Source organism: Manis pentadactyla, chromosome 5, assembly GCF_030020395.1.
Source record: "Manis pentadactyla isolate mManPen7 chromosome 5, mManPen7.hap1, whole genome shotgun sequence".
NCBI lineage: Eukaryota > Metazoa > Chordata > Mammalia > Pholidota > Manidae > Manis > Manis pentadactyla.
In genome coordinates, this window is record NC_080023.1 from 35,535,948 (window position 1) to 35,556,308 (window position 20,361).

The 20,361-nt window shown below is 38.8% G+C and overlaps 1 protein-coding gene across 4 annotated transcripts in view; it reads right to left on the reverse strand.

The window, feature by feature from the left end:
* ATP8A1 (ATPase phospholipid transporting 8A1) overlaps window positions 1–20,361 on the reverse strand; it is a 216,983-nt gene that overhangs the window by 78,531 nt on the left and 118,091 nt on the right. For all 4 annotated transcript variants that reach the window (XM_036905468.2, XM_036905471.2, XM_036905469.2 and 1 more), the window contains 2 exons: window positions 10,961–11,099; window positions 7,727–7,791 (listed from right to left, as the gene is read on the reverse strand). In XM_036905468.2, the coding sequence (XP_036761363.2) occupies window positions 7,727–7,791; window positions 10,961–11,099 (204 nt within the window). The remainder of the gene's footprint in view (window positions 1–7,726; window positions 7,792–10,960; window positions 11,100–20,361) is intronic.

Genomic DNA, 20,361 nt, shown 5'->3' on the forward strand with positions numbered 1-20,361 from the left:
TGCCCAAACACCACCATTTTCCAGATGGGCATCCCCCTTTCAGCAGCCTTGCAGTCCTGCTGGTAATTGGGAAGGAAAGTGGGGACAAGTTAGAAAATGTGGGAGATGCCTCCCAGAAAGCCTCTTCTGTTGAGTTCCTCCTGCCACTGGAGAAGGTTTGGTTATTTAAAGACAAAAAGAAACAAAATGTTTTAGACTGAGAGCAATCTAGGTTGAAATTCAGGATCCTGTACTTGCTAGCTATGTGAACTCAAAGTATCTATCTGTAATTGGGACAAACATCAGCCTTATAGAGACTAATACATGCAGATACACCTGGCACACGGAAGGTTTCCTACAAACTGTCAGTTTCATGGTTGTGCTGACTCACCGAAAGATACAGGTAGCAGAGATGCAGAAAAGTCACAAGGCCTGGCTTGCTCCCTTCGGAACTGTCAACAAGCTGTGGGGAGGGTGGAGGGGGCCGACTGGGTAGAAAGCATTCATCTGTAATTCTAGGTCTCAGGGAGCTTTTGGAAGAGTTCAAATGTTTAGCCCACAAAAAGAGATAAAGAATATTCAGGCTTGTGCAGAGGAAGAATTTCTTCAAACAGAAACAGCATGAATTTGTGAACAACTTCACTTAGAGCTCTACACATGGCCAAGATTATTGAATTTTGTTTAAGAAAATGGGATACGTTCAGTTCCTATGAGACCAGACTATGGGTTTGATGGAACTGTCTCAACCACATACTTTGACTTGTGGCAGACACTGTCTTAAATTCGAGGAAAAGAGAACAGATTATTTGTTCATACGTTATTTTCATTTTTTTGTAATGTTTACATTTTTTTACAAACCCATTTCTTTCAAATGTCACAAAGCTGGCTTCACTGATTGCTTCTTAGAGTATGCAGCATGCCAGTGTTTGAACAATCGTGCTGCAGTGGGACTTCATAAAAACATATCTTTGCTTCTGATAGGGATACATTAATGCCTTAAAAGTTAAACTAAGACCCTAAAATTTTCAGGCCAAAAAGCTGAAACAGCTTTGCTAATGGTAAATGAAAATTCACAACACTAAACTTCTAATGCCAGCAGTGGAAGAAAACTCAATGTGGTTTAAAACCTGCTGAAACTACTTTTCAAAGCAATGTAAAATGTATTGTATTAGACTCATGGGACATATCAAGACAAAACCTGAAGTAGCCCCAATTTTCTTTCTCCCCCACTTTTCTGGAGTCAAGTCAATAACCTGCTTATTCTGGATTTCTTTCAGAGGCTGTACAACAGTGGCTGGTTCCCCAAGCAGTGAGGTTTGTCTGCATAATACATGTAAGTTGAGCTTAAAAGGATACAGATGACAATTGCACCATTTAAGTCATGAATGCCCCATAAGTTATATTTGAAGCTTACATGGTGTTAGAAAATTAAATTCAGCTAGAAAAAGAAAAAGCAATTCCCATAAAGGGCTTTCTTTTACCACGGTGTTGAAAAATATATGTTCTTATGCTTGTTAATATCCAATGTGGCTACCAATTCATTTTCTGTAAAATAATATCAGTGAGGGGAAACCTTAGTATCCAATGTAATCAAACCTAGGCTGGTTTGGGGTTATATTCTCAAATTGAACAAAGACATTTAAATAGTGAGAAGGGTGGCTGTTTAACCCTCTTCCAGCAGCTGGCAAGGAGGAACCTTTCCCCCTCTGCACCCCTGCTGTATAATAATGCCCCTCATGATAATGCTCTATATGTCTTACATGCTTTTTAAATACTGGGCATTGTTTCTAAGTATTTAAAAGGTATTATTTTGTTTAATCCTCACAACACCACCCTGGAGATGGATATTATTATTATTACTCTTGCTTTACAAGAGTAGTTGGCATTGGAGGTCCAGAAAAATCTACTTGCTTAGACTCTGGAATCCAGTGACCTAGAAACCTCCTCTCGTGCTACCAGGCCTGGAGGTCAGGCTAATCCTTCTAGAGCATAAGAGTATTTGCCTACTGCTGTTTTCAGGTATAAATGTGATTGTTCCTATAAAGTCTTTATCTAGTACCTGGTTCATAGACTAAGCACTTCATAACTATAAGCTGGTATGTTCTTATGTTTGTAAGAACAATGCTTAGAATGCTTCAGGAGTAGCAGAGTTCCCTTTTCACAGCAAGTCAGAAAGGAGCGTTTTCGTTTTGGGAAGCAGCACATACACTACTTCCCATATATCAGGTACTGGCTCCTCATCAGGCTGCACGTGAGTAACAACAGTGGCAGAGACCATCTAGAAGCGCTATGCCCTGCTGATGAGACAGAGGTGGGCAGGGCTTCCCAGGAGTTAGACTGGAACCTAGAAGCCTTTTGACTTTGGAGGAAATTTATTTCTCCAAGCTCTCCACACACTTATTTAACCATCATTCCTGTTGATTCACTAAATACATAGTAAATAATTTTCCTCTCAGCCCTTTTTTTTGTTTCCTAGGGAAGCTAGACAATTGAAGAGAGGAGGAAAAATAGTAAGAGTGGATTTAAGATCCAGCCCTACTCCCAGAACAGACCCCACAACTCTCTATAAAAAGAGAAGACAGAAAGGGGAACCAAGGTTAAGGTATATCATGTGAGACTCAAGAAAGACTGTCTTGGCACCTGCAGAGGCAATGGTTTAAGAAATTATGGTCCCTCCCACCTACCTGAGATTTGACAGACTAAGTTCGTGAAATTCTGAGTTATCTCAGTTAAATAAGTCTTCAAAATTTTTCTTATTAGAAGAAAGTTGGACAATACTGATTAAAAAAAAAAAAGTTTAGAGTCTCCTGAGAGTATTTCCAGAGATGCACAGAGTTGGTATCCTATGGGGAATTTGAATAATATAACAATCACACTTTTTAATATAACATAAACCCAATCCTTCCAGAACTGTTTTAACACATTTTGAAAGACCTTTATTAGACACTGGGAGCTAAAGATAGATCACATACGAGATTCCCTAGTTCTTGGCTCACATTTTTATATGTCTCCATTTTTAACAAATTGTTTCATGACTAAATAAAGATACAGAAGAGATGCCAGAAGAATCCCCTGGATCTAGGTCACTGAGTGGGAAGGGGTTTCTGGGGAGTTTGTGGGATACTTTCCGGGGATTGCTGTGGAGTTAGGGAAGAAGCCAGTAACTTGGAATTACTCCTTTGCAGATCCTTAAGGGAATGTCTCCTACCAAGAACATAATCAGAACCCTTACCTACTAAAGCGGTTCGAAGTAGCATGGTAAAAAATTATGCAAATTACTTAAATTATGTATTTATTATAAATATCTAAAAGATTCTGATCAACTTTAGATGAGTCTTAATGATGCTTAATTCTTTCTAAATTAAACAAAACTATGCTCAAGCTTTCTAAGAAACTCTCTTGCTGTTTTGCTGTGTCAGCATTTGACCATAGCATGGTGGTAGCCGGACAAGAACACCCAGCTTTGCTCCCAGGCATCAATGCCAGCCTGGGATGCTGAGCCTGCTACGAAAGCAGCTGGGACTGGGCAGAGGCAGACACTCCCCTGCCAGATTTCCACGTTGCACTTGTTGGGTAAGGCTTCCATTCTGGTTATATTTTCAACTGCAGTTGGGGTTTACATGTTTATTTCAAGGGTTTAAAAAATGCTGAACAGCCGCTGGCTTTTCTAGAGGGATGACTGTATTGAAACTCAAAGGGAGAAAATTAGAAAGCCAAATGACAATTGTTTTGAAATGAGCTAGATTATGGGAAAACAGAGATTTCTATTACTGCGATCTCCAGGAGAAAGGTTTTTCTATTGGGAAATTTAAGTCTCAAATATGCTACTTTATTTGTACAAGTTAAACATTAAAAAAAAAGGGATTCAACTTTAAAATTTTAACAGTATTAAAATAGCATTTTGGTAGAAAATGTGAACAGTTCATAGCAATTTGCATCACTTGTGCAAAGGAGGATCTACATTTATAACTTGTTATTTTAGGAAAAAAATTAAAAGATGGGAAAAGAATGTATCATTCTTAATAAAAATGATCATTATGTAAAACAACTTGCAAGCTCTTCAAATACTATTTTTCTATAAAATTTTATAACATCCCCCTTTTATGTGTATGCATCATGTCCTGTCTATACAAATCCCATACTAAAGGTAACATTATCGTTACTTTACAGGCAGCAAAACTGTCTGAGAGAAGTTAGCTCATTTCGGTTTGCCCAGGATCCCACATTCAGTTGAGGGCAGAACTGTGCTCTTAATCACTATGCTATTTCATGGAATAATTTGAGCATATTCATTAAATTTGTCTCTTGACAAAACACCCACCCACAATTTATTTCCTTTTATATTATTCCCTAAGACAGTATGCTCCTGAGTATATTACCTGAATGTTAATTATTCTTTGTGCTGATGGAACAGTAATCTCGTATTTTATTATCATCAGCACAATTTGCACATATAGGATGCTTTTCTTTTCCATGGCAATGAAAAAAACAAATAATGATTTACCTACAGGCATTCCAGCACATCTAATGATCTGTCTGAAATCTCAGCTGTGGATTTTATGACACAAGATCTGAAGGAGCTATGCAAAGTGATGTTTCCTTTCCTGCTGAGAAGCAAATGAGTGCACCACAGTGGGTCTGACCCCAAACAGGCAGATTTGTAAAGTCACCACTTAACTTCTTGGAAGAAAAACCTTCCCCAGACAGCAGTGAGGGAATGCCTGGCAGTCTGCATGCAGCTGGACAAATCAGCGTTAATCCATTCAGCCACTGTGTGCCTGTGATCTTCCACACCAAACTGTCACTTGAATTGCTAGAGACATTTCTACCCACTTTACTTTTAAAATATCAGATAAGATCAATTACTATGAAATTTAAAATTGATACACAATTTTTTTAAAGATGGAAGTCCTTAATTAAAAATTCCTCAGTGACTAATTTCTTTAATGTTTTTGGAGTACTTATTATGTGCTAGGCAATCTGCTGGGCATCTAGAGAAAATGGTTAACCAACAGACACGTACCCTGTTTCCAGTGCAGATGAGTATTCCCTGAGACTGCCCTCTATGTCTTGCAGACACGGGTAGTGCAAGTACCTCTGAAGTGTTTATTACTTTTGAGTAATAAACCTTGGCACCTTTAAAATGAAAATAAATGCCACTCTCAATAATACATGATGCAGTACACTGAATATTTCTGGTATTTCACTTTTGTTTTTCTTGAGATTATATATCACTTGACACTTAAAACACTTAAGGAACATGTTTATCCAGGAGTTGGAGAAAAATGACAAAACAGAGGAAAACACAGAAGCAATGCTAGCACCCTCTACATAAGGGAAAAACCCGAGTCCAGACACAAAGGACCACGGGTGAAATCAAGCCTGGCTTGTCAGCAGAGGTCCTACCACTGATTTTCTTCAAGTGTCAGAAAAACTGTCCCACATGGAACCTCTGGTGCTGACAAAGGCCCACTCATCTGCAGGATCTGTGGGCCTGCTGCCACTGATGGCTGTCCAGCACCGAGACAAACTGCAGCCCGGTTCTGGAGCCACCCTTCACGGCTCTCCATGGTCCGTCTCCAGGGACCCCATGGGTACGCCTCCTTCAGTTCCTCTCTGCCGCATCTGCTGGCATTGGTGCCCCCGTTTCCTCTCACCTAACTCTTACTCTACTCCTTTTATCTGCTCCCCAGGCCTCTATTCCCTTCCAAACATATCTGTGTGAAATGGCTTCTATACATCACACCTCTTTTAAGAGGCTGATGAAGTTGCTCTCCTTGCCTGCCTGTAAAGCTGCATTTTCAGACCTGGCCCAGCTTTCCACATTTGACCTGAGACTACCTTTTCAGTTTTGACTTCTCCTGTCATTTCTTCTAGGTACCTTATAAACTGTGCCACCATTACAAAAGAATTAGGTAGCTTCATAACTACTACTATAGAACAATTGCTAAGATACATTAAGTGAGAAAAACATAGTATAAAGCAGTGTGGACAGTATGCTATAATTTGTGTTGAACACAGAAGACGTGTGTGTGGACATACACACATATCCCTTAGGTATCGCAGAAGATCACTGGATGAATTGGCAAGAAACTGCAATTAGTAGCTGTCACTAGGCAGGCAGACTTGATAGGTTGAGCATAAGGACAAGAGATTCACTTTTTAACATCTGTACTGTCCTCTTTTTGTAACTTGAATTTTACATTATGTGGCTATATTTATTCAAACAAATATACTTGAAAATATTATCAACGTTCAAGTGCAATGCTCCTCTTTCATGCCCCACTGTACCTTGAATGCACTTGCGATGCCCTTGTGTTGCGTACCCCTCCCTTACTCAATTACTCACCTCTAGCTAAACACCACTTACTTTGTAAGTACGTCCCTAAACTTCACAACATTTTCATAGCAAGCTATCCATTATATTTACGTAAATGTTACTTGTATGCATTTTACTTCCCTTATTATTTGTAATAAGCTTTCAGAGGACTGGGCTGTCTTGGTGATACTGTCACAACATAGTAACTTGGACATAATAAACTAAAAATTAATACATATGAGGGGGTAGGAAGGAGCCAACTGTAAGCCATACGGGGCCAACTCATGGGGCTACTGTTTCTGGCATGTTCTCAGCATCTGGCAGAGGGCCTATCGAATGAATAAATAAAAGGTAAGTCTTAAAACTGCAGGGGGACTTCTTTGGGTTTGTTTTTAGGATTAAAGCTTGGTTCACAAAATGTACTCCTTCAATAATTAAAGGTGCAAACCACCTTCACGGTTGCAAAGTCATATATTCTTCTTTAGGTTAGAAACTGCTTACAGATTTCACAAGAAGGGGAGAAGTACCAGAAAGACTGTTTTGAGGATCAATAATGAAGAGATCATCACTCCTTAAAACTTAAAAACTGGAAGTTGAATACTTCTTACACATAATTTCTGTTTTATACTTGACTTCTGAACATTTGCCTTTTCACCATTTCAGCTACGTACTTGGCCTCTCGGCTTCACCAACATCCCTAATTATCAGGTTTTCTCTGCTCTGCTCTTTGCGTCATAATGACTATTTCAAGCAGTTGTATAATCACCTCTCCTGTTCTGTCTTCCACCTTAAATTCTGAAGAGTCACCTTTACTTTAAAGTATTTACAGGTCACTTGACCTACTTTTTTGTTCTATTAATTTCTATTTTATACTGTACACCTAACAAATCCTCCCCCTGTTCCCAAATACAATTTCATGTGACAACCATAGCCAAGAAAAAAGACATCCTAGGAACTTATATTTCAGCCCAGAAGTTATGACATTTAAAAAAATAAACAACTTTCCTGTTAGGAAGGGTTGTTTAGTGTTGTTCAATAGCTTTCATAATTTTTTTAAAAGAAGCAAAATATTTATTAACACTGGAAGCTAAAGGAGATATTAAGTGCTTAATACACAAAATGCCCAGATAGATACAAATAAGTTGCATTCCTTAGAAACTTCCCACATAATGCTTTTGTAAAGCAGTTTTGTCTCACAACATTAAGCAAATCATTCAGCAGTTCTTTCAGCTGTTGCAGACACAAAGTTGGAATCTATTTACACCAATATGGTTCAAAACAGTGTACATTATGTCACAGAACAATGGTGATATAGTATGTTTTAACCTCAGGAAGATAAAATAGTTCCACAGCTATCTGAAAATAAAATGAAATACTACATGATGATTAAGTTATTAAAGGATAAAAAAAATATGTAATTTTACTTACATCAAGAGAGCCTTCATTTATAACAATCATTCCCATGTTCTTCCTTAAAAGCTTGCAGGAGTGTCCTATGTCCAAACAGAGAGTACATTAATCACTATAACTAATTTTCCTGGAGAGAAGCAGTAAAGATATTAGTGATAATACTACAAAAATACATAATTTTTTTATTTTTAGAAATTTTATTTAGTAGTAAAATGTTATCTATTTGGTTAGACATGGTGGCAGGCAGCTGTTTTCCAGGGTTGCAGGAAGTTAGGTGCTCTTGCTTATTATAGGAGAGGTACAACGACAGCAGCTACCGTGTTAAGAGAGTCTTGATAAACAAGTAGGGAAAGACATTGTGGTAATGATTCTCAGTATCCTGGAAGCTGACAAAATTATCCACGATGACCAACACGAAGGGCAGAAGATGGGCTGACGGTGGTTTCTGGAGAAGGATGCCGTTGATCCCACCACCATCTCCCTGCCCTTTGGCTACCATCCTGTCCTCCACTTACCTGCTCTCTCCTGCTTTGCTGTATTGGCTGCTGGGCAAATTCACCAGCTGGTTAAACCCACTCCGATTACTCTGAACCTGCTCGCATGCAGCTGAATGTGGCTGACCAGTCTCACATTTAAAATAGTGCCACCACATTTAAAACATCATCACTTGGACTCACTCCTTTGTGAGCTCATTTGATCCAATGGTTTTAAATACCATCTAAACATTGACCATTCTGGGACTCCTGTCTCCCACTGAGACCTCTTTTGTGAACTCTGGTCTCTTCTTACACTCTGGTGCCTACTTAATAGCAGACCCTTAGGTAGTAAATAGGTGCCTCAAACTTAACATATCCCAAAACCAGATTCCCAATTTCCCCCCCAGGAATCCTGCTCCTCCTTCCTCTTCCTCATTTTGGTTAATGGCAACTCCATTCTTCACTTGCTATGACTAAAAATCCTTGGCATTACCCCGATTCCTTTTTTATGCTCTCAGCTTACAGCTTATTGATCAGTCCTGTGGCTCTGCCTTTAAAATACATCCAGAACCCCACCATTTCTCACCACCTCCGCTGTTAGCACCTGGGGGCTGGCCACAACCGTGTCCCTCCTTGGTTAAGGTAACAGCCCCTTCATGGGCCTCCCAGCTTCTATACTCGCTTCCCTCCCATTCTCAGTCTGGCAGCCAGAATGTTTTCACAGGCAAGTCAGACCATGTCTTGGCTCCGTTCAGAACCATCCAGTGATTTTCCCACTTCACTCAGAGTATATGCAAAGTCCACAAACGGCCTGGGAGGCCCCATCCAACTTTGGGTGTGCTAAAGCTGCCCGCCTCTTCTCCTACCGCCCCTCCCTGCCACCCCCTTCATTTCCGCGCTCACTCTCCAACAGAAGCTAGCTTTCCCTACTCATCAGTGACAAGCTCCCTCTCCTATGGCTGTTCTCAAATGGCTCCTGCTCAGTGAGTTCTTCCTGACCTCCAGATTTAAACTGAATCATTCTGTGTAAGGCCCATCTTTCTTTCCTGCCTTATTTTTTCCTTATCAACATTGCCACAGGATGTACTACATGCTTTTCTCATTGGCTTTACTGTCTGTTTCCCTGAATAGAATCTGAGCTCCAGGAGGGCGGAGATTTTGGTTTGCTTTGTTCCCTGCTCTTAACTAGTGTCTATAACATAGGTACCATCATGACTATTTGCTGAATGAGTGAATCTTACCTCTCTTTTTCTAGGAAAAAGGCCCCTAAAAATCACGGACCTGGACTCAGATGTCACGAGCAACCACTACTATACTACTCTTCCTAGGAACTATCGTAGTCGCTCCAGAGACTAAAGTCTTTTAAGGATTGCTTAAATTTTCCTCACATATCACTCTGTGCCTCCATATATTCTCCCTCTACCTGTAGTTGTGCTGTTACCACATTAGCACATTCCACATGCTTGTATATTTTCTGTCCAGGTTATTTCTAACACCAGCGATAGATTTTATCATCAAAATTCACTTGTGTGGCTTACAGACTGAAACTTCTACTAGCCAGTGTTTCTTAAGAATTAATTTTCCTCTATTAATATCAATTTACTATACTGATTGATTTACTATAGTTGTCTTATATTTACAGAATGCTGGGATTACTACACTTCTAAAGGAATATTAGCTACATAATTTTTAGACAGATGATACTTGATAATGTCTTTCTAAAAATGTGGTTTCCTGCTGTGAATGCCTCTAACATGGTTTCTTCAAATTTGGGACAGCTTTGTATGTAATTTATATCATTAATATCCCGAGGTTGAATCTATGTCAGGGTTTGCAGTGCTCAGACAACCTACTATTACTGAATTTGATTTAAAAAAAGGGTGACATTTTCTTGCATATTATTGGTATTACAGGCCTCTAACACCAAAAACTAACATTTTTCTCAGAAGATCTGTTAAAGACTGAATGTGTCCCTCCTCACCCCACAGATTTACCTGTTGAGGTCCTAACCCACAGTATGACTGTATTTGGAGATGGGGCCTTCAAGAAGTTAGTGAAAGTTAAGTGAGGTCGTTCCAGGGGTCCCTGACTGTGCAGGACTGGCATCTTTATAAGAGGAAAAGACACCAGGAGTCAGTGTCCACAGAGGAGAGGCCGGGTGAGGGCACAGGGAGAAGGTGGGCCCTGTCAGCCCAGGAGAGGGGCCTCAGGGGAAGCCAAACCTGCCCACACCTTGATGTTGCACTTCTAGCTCCCAGGAGTGCGAGAAAATAAATCTGTTGCTTAAGCCACCCAATCTGTGGTATTCTGTTATGGCAGCATGAGCTGACTAATACAACCTCTTTCCAAAAATTGCAATTAGCTGTTGGATGAATCAAAGCTGGCAACCTTCTTACTTCCTGTCTCAGAAATAACCTTTGGGCCTGTGAACAACTGTCCTTATGCAAGCCTGCCATAATCTCAGTCTCTCAACTTTCACAGGCAACTGCAGAAATGCTATCTACCCGTGTCAAATATGGATGGGGGGCAGTCAGAGAAACAAAGGTGTGAGAGGATATTACGTGGTTCCAAGAGCTAAAATTCAGCTGTATATATAATCACTCCAAATTTAAAGGGACAAGGGGCCATAAGTACACAGGAAAGCCCAGTAACATTATAAATATGGAAATTTTAAAATATCAACTCTTTCAAATCTTGAATATCTCAAATCTATCCTGTAAAATGTATCAACCTGTCAAAAAGCATCACAACCGAAAGCTTAAAGTAGGTGAATTACCAATGTTAATGGCAGTTTCTTGCTTGTCCCCTGTAAGGATCCAGACTTTGATGTCTGCTTTCATTAGAGTTTCTATGGTTTCAGGCACTTGATCTTGTAATTTATCCTCAATGGCTGTAGCTCCAAGTAGTTGAAGATTCTGGGGAAAATGAGTGGCAAACATTTTAAGAAGGAAACTGGATTAGATTCTTCAAGAACTGAAGCATGTATGCATTTCAAAATCAGAGGCTAAATGGTAATTCATAGACTTTGGTGTAAATTCCAACTACCCCACTGAGCTTTCTGTTCAGGACACATTTCATGCAGTACTTCTGGCATTACCTGTCTTACCTTACTCTTTTCTAGGGTAAGGAACTGATGGTAAAGACACAAATAGAAGGTGGAAATCGAAAAAAGGAATAGGTAGCTACTAAAAAATAGCTAAAGAAAAACACAAACTTTGGAAGATCACCACAGTAAAGAGGCAATCTTGCTGACCTGCCTGAAAAAAAGAATAAGGATACATATTGACAGTATTAAGTCGTGATTTGGTGCAGTGTCAGGAAAGGTATCCACATAACGCAATCAGAAAAATCGAGGTCAAGAGCACCGAACAAAGTGACAGCATTCACCTCTGTAAGAAGGAACAGACCGAGGGCACAGCGACGGGCCAGAGTCCAGAAGGACTGCTTGCTCATTGGATGGTATCTTTCACACAAGATCCAACACAAACATTACGGAAAAGCTGTTCTGTGGAAAACTGTTCTTGAATCTCATAAAGCCAAAAAAATGGTTTCTACTCTTACCCTTTTAAATGGAGGGGAAAAGGAGAACAACTTCTTGGCTGTTAGGGAAACCTGGCTTGTCAAGTAGACACAGGTAATGGTTTTTGGTCCTAAATACACAGGAATGCAGAGTGATGGACTAAGATTCAAGCCTTTCTTTCCCCCGCATGGCCAGGCATTGTCACTAGTCAGGAATCCTTCCCAACGGGGCTCTGCAGACCTCAACCAACCTATCCCCGGTTAGGGTTTCCCTCCAACCTAACTGTTGGAATTTGATCCACTTCTGCATTTGTCTTTCTTCTCAAGCTTTTTCTCCCTTCTTGCCTTCATTTTTAAAAAAATAATCATACAAGGTCAGCATAGATAAAAGGGAAGTTTAAGTGCTAAGGATAGTGTCTGGGTTGGTAGTAACAAAGAAAGCTTTCCATTTTCTTTTTCCTCTAACTTTATGTCCTGTTTACTTTTCACGAAAATGTAAGTCTAAAATTAGTCCCAAGTCTTGGTAGGCATGGAAAACAAAGTTAAGTGTATATACAAACATGTAAGAGTGAGTGTGTATGTAGTTTATGAATGTATTAGTTAGGAATGCTATTGGCTAGAATACAAAAATCTAACAATGTCTTAGGGCTTAGTTTCATCTACATAAGTAGTATTGATGCAGGTAGTTGTGGGTGTTAGATTGGTGGCTCAACCACATCTCTACTAATTCCCCAGATCTCTCTCAGTGTCTCAAAATGTCTGTCAACAGCTGTAATTATAACAGCTACATTGAAGACAAGAATAAAGGGGTTATACCAACTGTACTCCTCTCTTGTTTGAAAAGCAAAAGTGTTTCTAAAAGGCCTCAGCAAATTTCCAAATACTGCTGACTGGCTGGATTGTGTTATGTGGCCATCCCTAACTATTAGTATTTAGCTTTCCAGCTTCCACAATGGATGTGGCAACACAAAAGGAGAAGAGGAATGGATGCTAAATTAGCCAACCAACAGTTTTTGCCACAGTGCTTCAATAGAGAAGGGCATGCACAGGCATTAGTGTTTGTACCTGTGTGTTTACTTGTGCACATATATGTATCGATGCATACACACATTGCCCATCTTGCTTGGTGAAACTTGGCTCATCCTGTTGGGCCAAACTCAAAGGTTACTGCTTCTTTGAAGCCTTCCTTTGCTTCTTAAAAGAAGTTTTCCCTCCTGCTGTGCTATGATAGAACCTTTACACATCTTATCATATTAAGGTGAGCTGTTTAAATGTATGAATCTGAATACTGACAGTCAGCATTCAATGTTTGCTGAATGAGTGAATAACCAAAAAAGAAAATTCAAAATCCAAATATTGTAAAGTATTGTTGCAATCTAGACCATTTTCTTTTCAATACATTCCAAATAACTTATTCAGCTATTAGATGTACTTGATGTATGACTTCTTAGTATATAATACATAAGGAAGGCAAATTTCCTTCTTTAAGGAGAGAGTAGTATTTTATTATCTTTAATGAGAAGCAGATTTGAAACCTATCATAACCTGATGAGCAATTATCAACAAGTTCGAGAATGAAAAGAATGAGCAGTTCAGCATCAACTATGCCAGTATTACAATTGCTGTATTTCAATCTTTAGACAGCAATTCTACCAATTATTTCAGCTCCATTTAGGGTATTTGCAGCTCAGCTAAGTCATTCTGGCCCATATCCCAGGGAAGATCAGAATATAGCTGCATTCAAATATTAAATATTCTGCAGAGTGTGTGATGAGATTTTTAAGTGATCATGGGGAAAGTTCAGTAATACAAGCTCTCAAAATTTTCTAAACTAAAAATTTTTTTTGTAATCTGTTTCACAAAACCCTGGGTTACCTAGATAATGTGAGAGCCATGTGGTGAATGTTTTCAATGGAGAGATATAAACAAGTGTCTTTGTATATTTTCTAGCTCTACTCTAAGGGGAGAAATGAGCTTAGCAAGTACACATGTATATGTTATCACGTACAAATCTAATAAAAAAAAGATGAACGTGAAGGGGAGATCATGTTGAAACCTAATGTGAAGAAGGAAAGCGCTTGGCTTTGTATAGGTAAAAACATCTTTCAAGCCAGGCAAAAGTAATATAAAGGAACAAAGAGATAGGGTTAGCAATGTGTATGCTGAGAAAAGTTACAAGTAGATTAATGTAGAGTGTGTTGGAGACTATGATAACAGGAATTTCTTTATATATATATATGTGTGTGTATATATATATATATATATATATATACACACACACACACACTTTTTTTATTGAAGTATCATTGATATACAATCTCATATTGGTGTCAGGTATACAACATTGGTTCAACAGTTACCCATATTAGGTCCTCACCTCCACTAGTATGGGTACTGTCTGTCAGTGTGGGAAGATGTTACACAATCATTGGCTATGTTCTCCATGCTGTACTACCATCCTTGTGACCAACTTATATTATGATTGAGAATTCTTATGCCCTTTCATCCCCCACCCCATCCATCCACCCACCCCATAGTACCAACCAGTCACTTCTCAGTGTCTATGAGTCTACTGCTCTTCTGTTCATTTTGTTTTGGATAACAGAAATTTCTAAAAAGGGTAATGAAAGATTTCTGAATACTCAGCAAATCTTCAGTGGGTCTACTTTGATACCTATTAAGGAAAAAGTGCATTCCTAAGCCTGCTAATCTTCCTTCTACCCTAAGAGCTCCTCGAGTACAGCTCTTACTAATATTAGTGGAAGGCTCTGCAGCCTCCTTTCCTTTGCCCTGGTGTCACTGATTGTGAGATTAGGATCTTGAGTGAAAAGCTGTTTTGCCTCTGGAAATTAATACCTTTAGCTACATGACAATTAGAAAAAAAATGTGAACTTTGCGTGCTTTTCCTGATCATAACACAAGAGTTTAGGCTGCAATCAGTTTCATCTCAAACATGTATTCCCTTACACAGATGGCCACTAATGGGCACTATGGGAATTACATATTCAGAAAGTGTTGAAACATGATAAAATTCCCATGGCATTTATGGAATTAAAAAAAACAAACACTAATTTTACTTTCAAAATGTCACTATGCTAAAAGTTAAAAAGGTTCCAGGTTGATGACTCTTGGACATAATATAGATTTAGTTATCACCAAAAAGTAATGACATAATATTTATTCACCTGGTAAAGCCCTTAATAATTTTATTTTCTTCTTCAGATGTTCATAATGTATGCAGAATTTAAAAACAGGCATATAAATGTAAAATTTCTACCCTAGTGAAGATAAAAAGTTTCATGCAGAGTATTTAAAAACTATATGGTAAACTGTAATGTGACAGATTTAGAAATTGTGTTTTTCTTGGTACATATGTATTTTGTTAAATAACAAACTTACAATGGCTTATTTCCAAATTAGCAAATATTATTACTTATTTTGGATTTTTAATAAGTTTGTGCTCTGTTCCTAAATGAGAAAAAGTATAATAATCAAACTCATGTCAACTTAAGCTTCACATTACAACACGGGCTATTTAGCAGAGTTTCTTCAAAGACAAATAAGAAATCATATCTATAAGCAAAGATTTTCCCACTGGAGTAAATATGGATAAATATTAGCAACATTTGATAACCTTTATTTCAATATAAGAAATAAGATTGTGACTGGAAGATGGAGAAATATTACCTTAAAGAGAGAAAATGTACCAGAGACTGCTAAGTGCTTAACACTTATTAATTCAGTTAACAACTTGGGGGAGGCTGAGTAAATTAGTGAAGGTCAAATAAGAGGTATAGCTGAGCTATGATGGTAAGAACAAAAACCCAAGAATCAATAAACACCCAAAGGCAGTGAATGGAAAATAAAACTGAGATTAAATGAAAGTTAGAATTTCATTCAAATCATCAGGTATTTAAGCATTTGTCTCTGTCCTTCAGTCTTTAGTAACAACTTTATTTCTGTGAATAGGCTTCAGCCTCAGTCCTGAGCCACTCCTGCCAGGTGCACCTGTTGCCTGTTCCCACCTGGGCCTCAGAGCCTCGTCTGGAAATGGCACCTTTCCAAGCACACATGCATGCTTGCATTCATTTATTCCCAAATATACACCACACCTGTAGTTCTGGGCAAGATGGTAGGATACATCAACAAGTTCCCTCCTTCATGGAGTTTATATATTTCAGAATGTTCCACTGGAAATTCTTCTTTGGATTCCCTCCTGCCTTGTTTTCTGATCGTATCTCCTTTTGTTTAACTGGTATCCTTTTTACCAGACCCTGGCCGCCTGGCTGTCATCAAGCCCCAAGTTATTAGCCAGGGGACCAAGAACCTAGAGGTGGTTTCAGAGTCCCTGGAAGGACTTATTACATTTAGATTCTGGCCCCATTTTATTGCTGAGTAGGTCTGAGGTGGAGAGGAAATGTGCAATGGGGACAGTGCTTTTGGCCTGAGGACCAACCCTAAGAATTGCTTATGTAGAGCAAGGCTGACAATCTTCTTCTATAAAAGGACAGGTAGTAAGTAATTTAGGGTTTGAGGGCTGGGCATTCTCCGCTAACTACTTAGTTAGTATAGTTACTGTAGTATAAAAACAGCCAAAGACAATGTGTAAAACAATGGGTTTAGCTCTGTTAGAGTAACACTGTATTTACAGAAATAGGCAGTGGGTGGATTTGGCCCTTGTGCCAAAGTTTGCAGATGCCTGATGTAGAATACCTGTGAGCAGCCCATCTCTGCACTGGGCTCCATCCTGACTGACTGTTCTGGACATCTCCTTGTCCAACTGCTACCTGCCTTTCTTAGCATGGCCTTAGATCCCCTGGTGCAAGCTTATTCCTCTCCTTGCAATCCCAAACTATGGGCAAAGCCTTACCTGTAAGATAGGAGTGCTGTCAGTGCTCTTCCAAAATAATTACAGCCCTATATGCTATCCAGTACAAGGAAATAAAAAATTTTATGGTACAAAGGATAAACCCAGGAAAGAAGTATCGTCTTAGTGTGGGTGGCTCAAAAAAACCCACCAAACACGAGTTAACACTTAACCTTAAATCCTGAATGAAGATGTAAGAGTTAGCCAAGCAACTAGGAGGGATGGGGAAAGGAATTCCAAACAGAAGTTCACATGCGAAGACAGAGGTATGTGAAAGCATATTGTGTTTGAGAAGTTGCCATTTAGTCAATATGGAAACAATACATGAAATGAGGTGTAGTGGTGACTTAAATAATAGTAATTTAATAGGGTTGTTCTGAGGATGAAATTGGATCAGTCATCTCAAACTTTGAGTAGTAAGCTAAGAAAAAGATGAGGCTGGAAGCTGGCAGAGAATGGAAGTGAAGGGTCTGTGTGTTATGTTGAGGATTCCAAAGGCAAAAGGTGTCTGGGAAAGAATTTTGGAAGGGGAGGGGCAGGACATCAGATCTGTGTTTCAGAAAGTTCACTAGTGGCTGACTGGGGATGGAAGAGCAAAAATGGAGGCCTTAAGACCAGTTAAGGGGCTACTGCAGTCACCACTGTCTTACCTTTAAAATATAACCCTGGAATATGGATGTGCTGGGGGCTACGGGATTTTCAGTCATTCTACAATGCTGGCTCTCAAAGATTGCTGGATCCTCTCTGTCCTGCATTCCACTGGGCATCATTCACTCTTGTGCCTTTTCTTCTCAACATGTTTTAACACACAACAATGGGGTTTTACTTAAAAGAGGAGAACCTCATACTTCCTTTTAGTTTAAACTGGGCTATGGTATGCTAAGATTAAGAGCATTAAATCGCTGGATGGCTCATTTGCCTGCTTCTGTTTCCAAGACCAAGAAGTAGGTTTTAACTTGGTGCTTTTGAACCACAGAAATCATATATGAACTCTCACACAGCCAAAGCCTTGCCAAATAAGGTCAGAATTCACACACCCAGCTGAAAAGAATTAGGATTTGAGACGAGATTGGGTGTAGCTCGCAAAAACAACACGTCCATCTTATCTGAGTAAGAAGACAGCAATACCCAGTGTGGAGAGTCTATCATGAACTGCTCATAATAAGGAATATATGAGGCTAGAAAGAAGCAGCATGTCATTAGAGATCCAAGGCAATTCTAAGTACTTAAAATCAGAAGATTCTAAAGACAAGTTGAAGGAAAATCAAGAAGAACATATTTCTAACTTCATTTTAAAGGAAAACAGAGTACACAGAGGCTGCCTCATTTACTAAGTAGACATGTACTGAGCAGCCACAGCCTCCCAAACCCAAGTGATGATCTAGTGTTTACGTAACTATTTGGTTACCTTTTACTTCTCAAGTCTACGACATATTACATACATTCTTGCTTTATTCCAAACCACATGTGCAAAGTAACATTAAGATTCTCAACGTGGGATTTGGAGTTAAGACAGAACTGGGAATTGAATCCCTCTTCTGTCAGCCACTGGGTATTTGTTCTTCAGTGATGGACGTACCTGAGAATTTCTACAACAGCAAGATAAGGCTAGTAATATGGATTCAACAGGGTTGTTCTGAGGATAAAATTAAATCAACTATCTCAAACTTTTTGAGTAGTGAGTTAGGCAGAAATGTTGGGTAGTTCTCTGTGACACCGCTGTGGTTTTATGTAACGTATTTGTTCTGTTAATAATAAATTATGTACATTGCAAATTGCAGAAACAGAAACTATAAAAAATGAGGAGATAAAACATAGAAACAGAAGTTACAATGTCTTCTGGCTCACCCCAATGGATCATCTTGTGTACCCCACTTTGGAGGTCCTTGAACTAAACAATCTGAGTAGAGAGCAGAGGGCTTGGCGTTGAATGAGCGCTCAAAAATTGCAGGTCTTATTAGCAGATGAACTGGCCGACTCTGAATGTTCTTAAGCAAACAGTAAAACAGGAAACTACTGGAATTTTAAACCATGAAATCACCAGTACATCATGTAAAATTTTCAACTAGTACATTTCATTTTTTAGTACAAATGAAAGTGATATTTGCAGCTACTAAGAATAGAAGTAGCAGTTTATCTGAAAAAGCATTCTGTTCTAATACAGAAGTTACTGTGAAGTTGGCAGTCATGAATGTTCAAGAAAAGTCCTGTTTTCCATTAAGTTTTACATTTTCTAGGAACCCTCTAAACCGCTCATTGCCACATGTTGCAAAGGGCACTAAACTGTTGTGTTTAGTCACACTGACTGTAATGGTTATATAGATCTATAGGATGCCACATCAAGGCAGTCTTTAAAAAGTCCCAGAAATGTCAACCACATTTGTGTGTGTGGGGGGGGGGGAGGGGGGTAGTTAAGGACATGTAAAAAGATCCTTACACCTCACCGTCCTATTTTAGCTCCTAATCTCAGTGCCCAGGGCACTAAGCCATGTCTGGAGTTCCATTTTTCAGTTTACCAGTTTACTGCCTTTCTCCCACCACTAAAAGGAAGACAAGGATTTTTCTGTCTTTTTCCCCTGCTGTGCCCAGAGCCCAGAACAGAGTGTGCCACGTGTGCAGGCATTTGTTGTTTAATCTTTCCAACCATGTACTTCTCACATTCATATATTAAATAATTTGGAAGACAGGTTTCTTAAATGATTGAGTCTACATTTCTATATAATGCACTGAAATTATTAGCTCTTTTTCTATCATATCCTTAATCCTTAATGACAACACATTTGATATCAACATCTTCCATGTGAAGAAAGCATGAACTGTATTGGTAATAGGGGCCAGGTTTTCATTAAGCAAGCACCTACTAAATGAATTTAGCTCTTGAATAAATGATTTAAGGAATCATTTATTCACTGGCTATTTATTCAGTGGTTAATATAAACCAGACAGGCAGGTGCTGGAGACAGAGTGATGAATACCATAAAACTGGTCCCTGCTCTCATGAAACATCAACCCAGAGGAGGGTATACATCAATCCTAAATTACAAATGACAACACTGCTATCTGATTCAAAGGAGAGGTAGATGATGCCAGAATTACAGCTTTCTGATTACTTTTAAACTCAGAAATGATCCCCTCAGACCCATGGTCTATTAAAAAAAAATTTTAACAGATAAAAGTTTTCATTTTCTAAAACATATATTTTGCAATCTATGCTTCATAACAAAAGAAATGAACAATATTATCACCAGGGAAATACTGCTTCAATCATTGCCCAGTCAAGACAGCTATTATATGTCACTCTGTTTTCTGTACTGCTCAAGATAAAGATTTTGCTTTTGTAAACATGAGAAGCAATTAGTAGGTATTATGCAATTCTAAAGATATAACTGCACTTTCCTACTAAAGCAAATAAATATAAAACATTTCAAAAAGCTCTATTTACCCTGATGGCCACACCTTCATATTTTCAACCTATGGTTTAATTAGGAATCTTCCCTGATAAAGATCAGAGCCCTCTGTACTACTAATTTTGAAAGGAACCCAGCAGCATACTATGAACCTGAGGCAGAAGAAAAATATTTATGTGTCTTAGAAAGATGTTAGAATAAATGTAAAGTGGCAGACCAGAGAAGGCGAGATATATTTTAGCACAACCACCGCTAAAGAAGCATAAACTTTCATAATGATTCTGTTGTTTATTTGCAATTTTTCCTGGCCAAAAATGGTTTTGTTTTATTTAAAAAATATGTTTCTTAAAAATATAGACCAACACTGTAAGTGCTTTCACAACC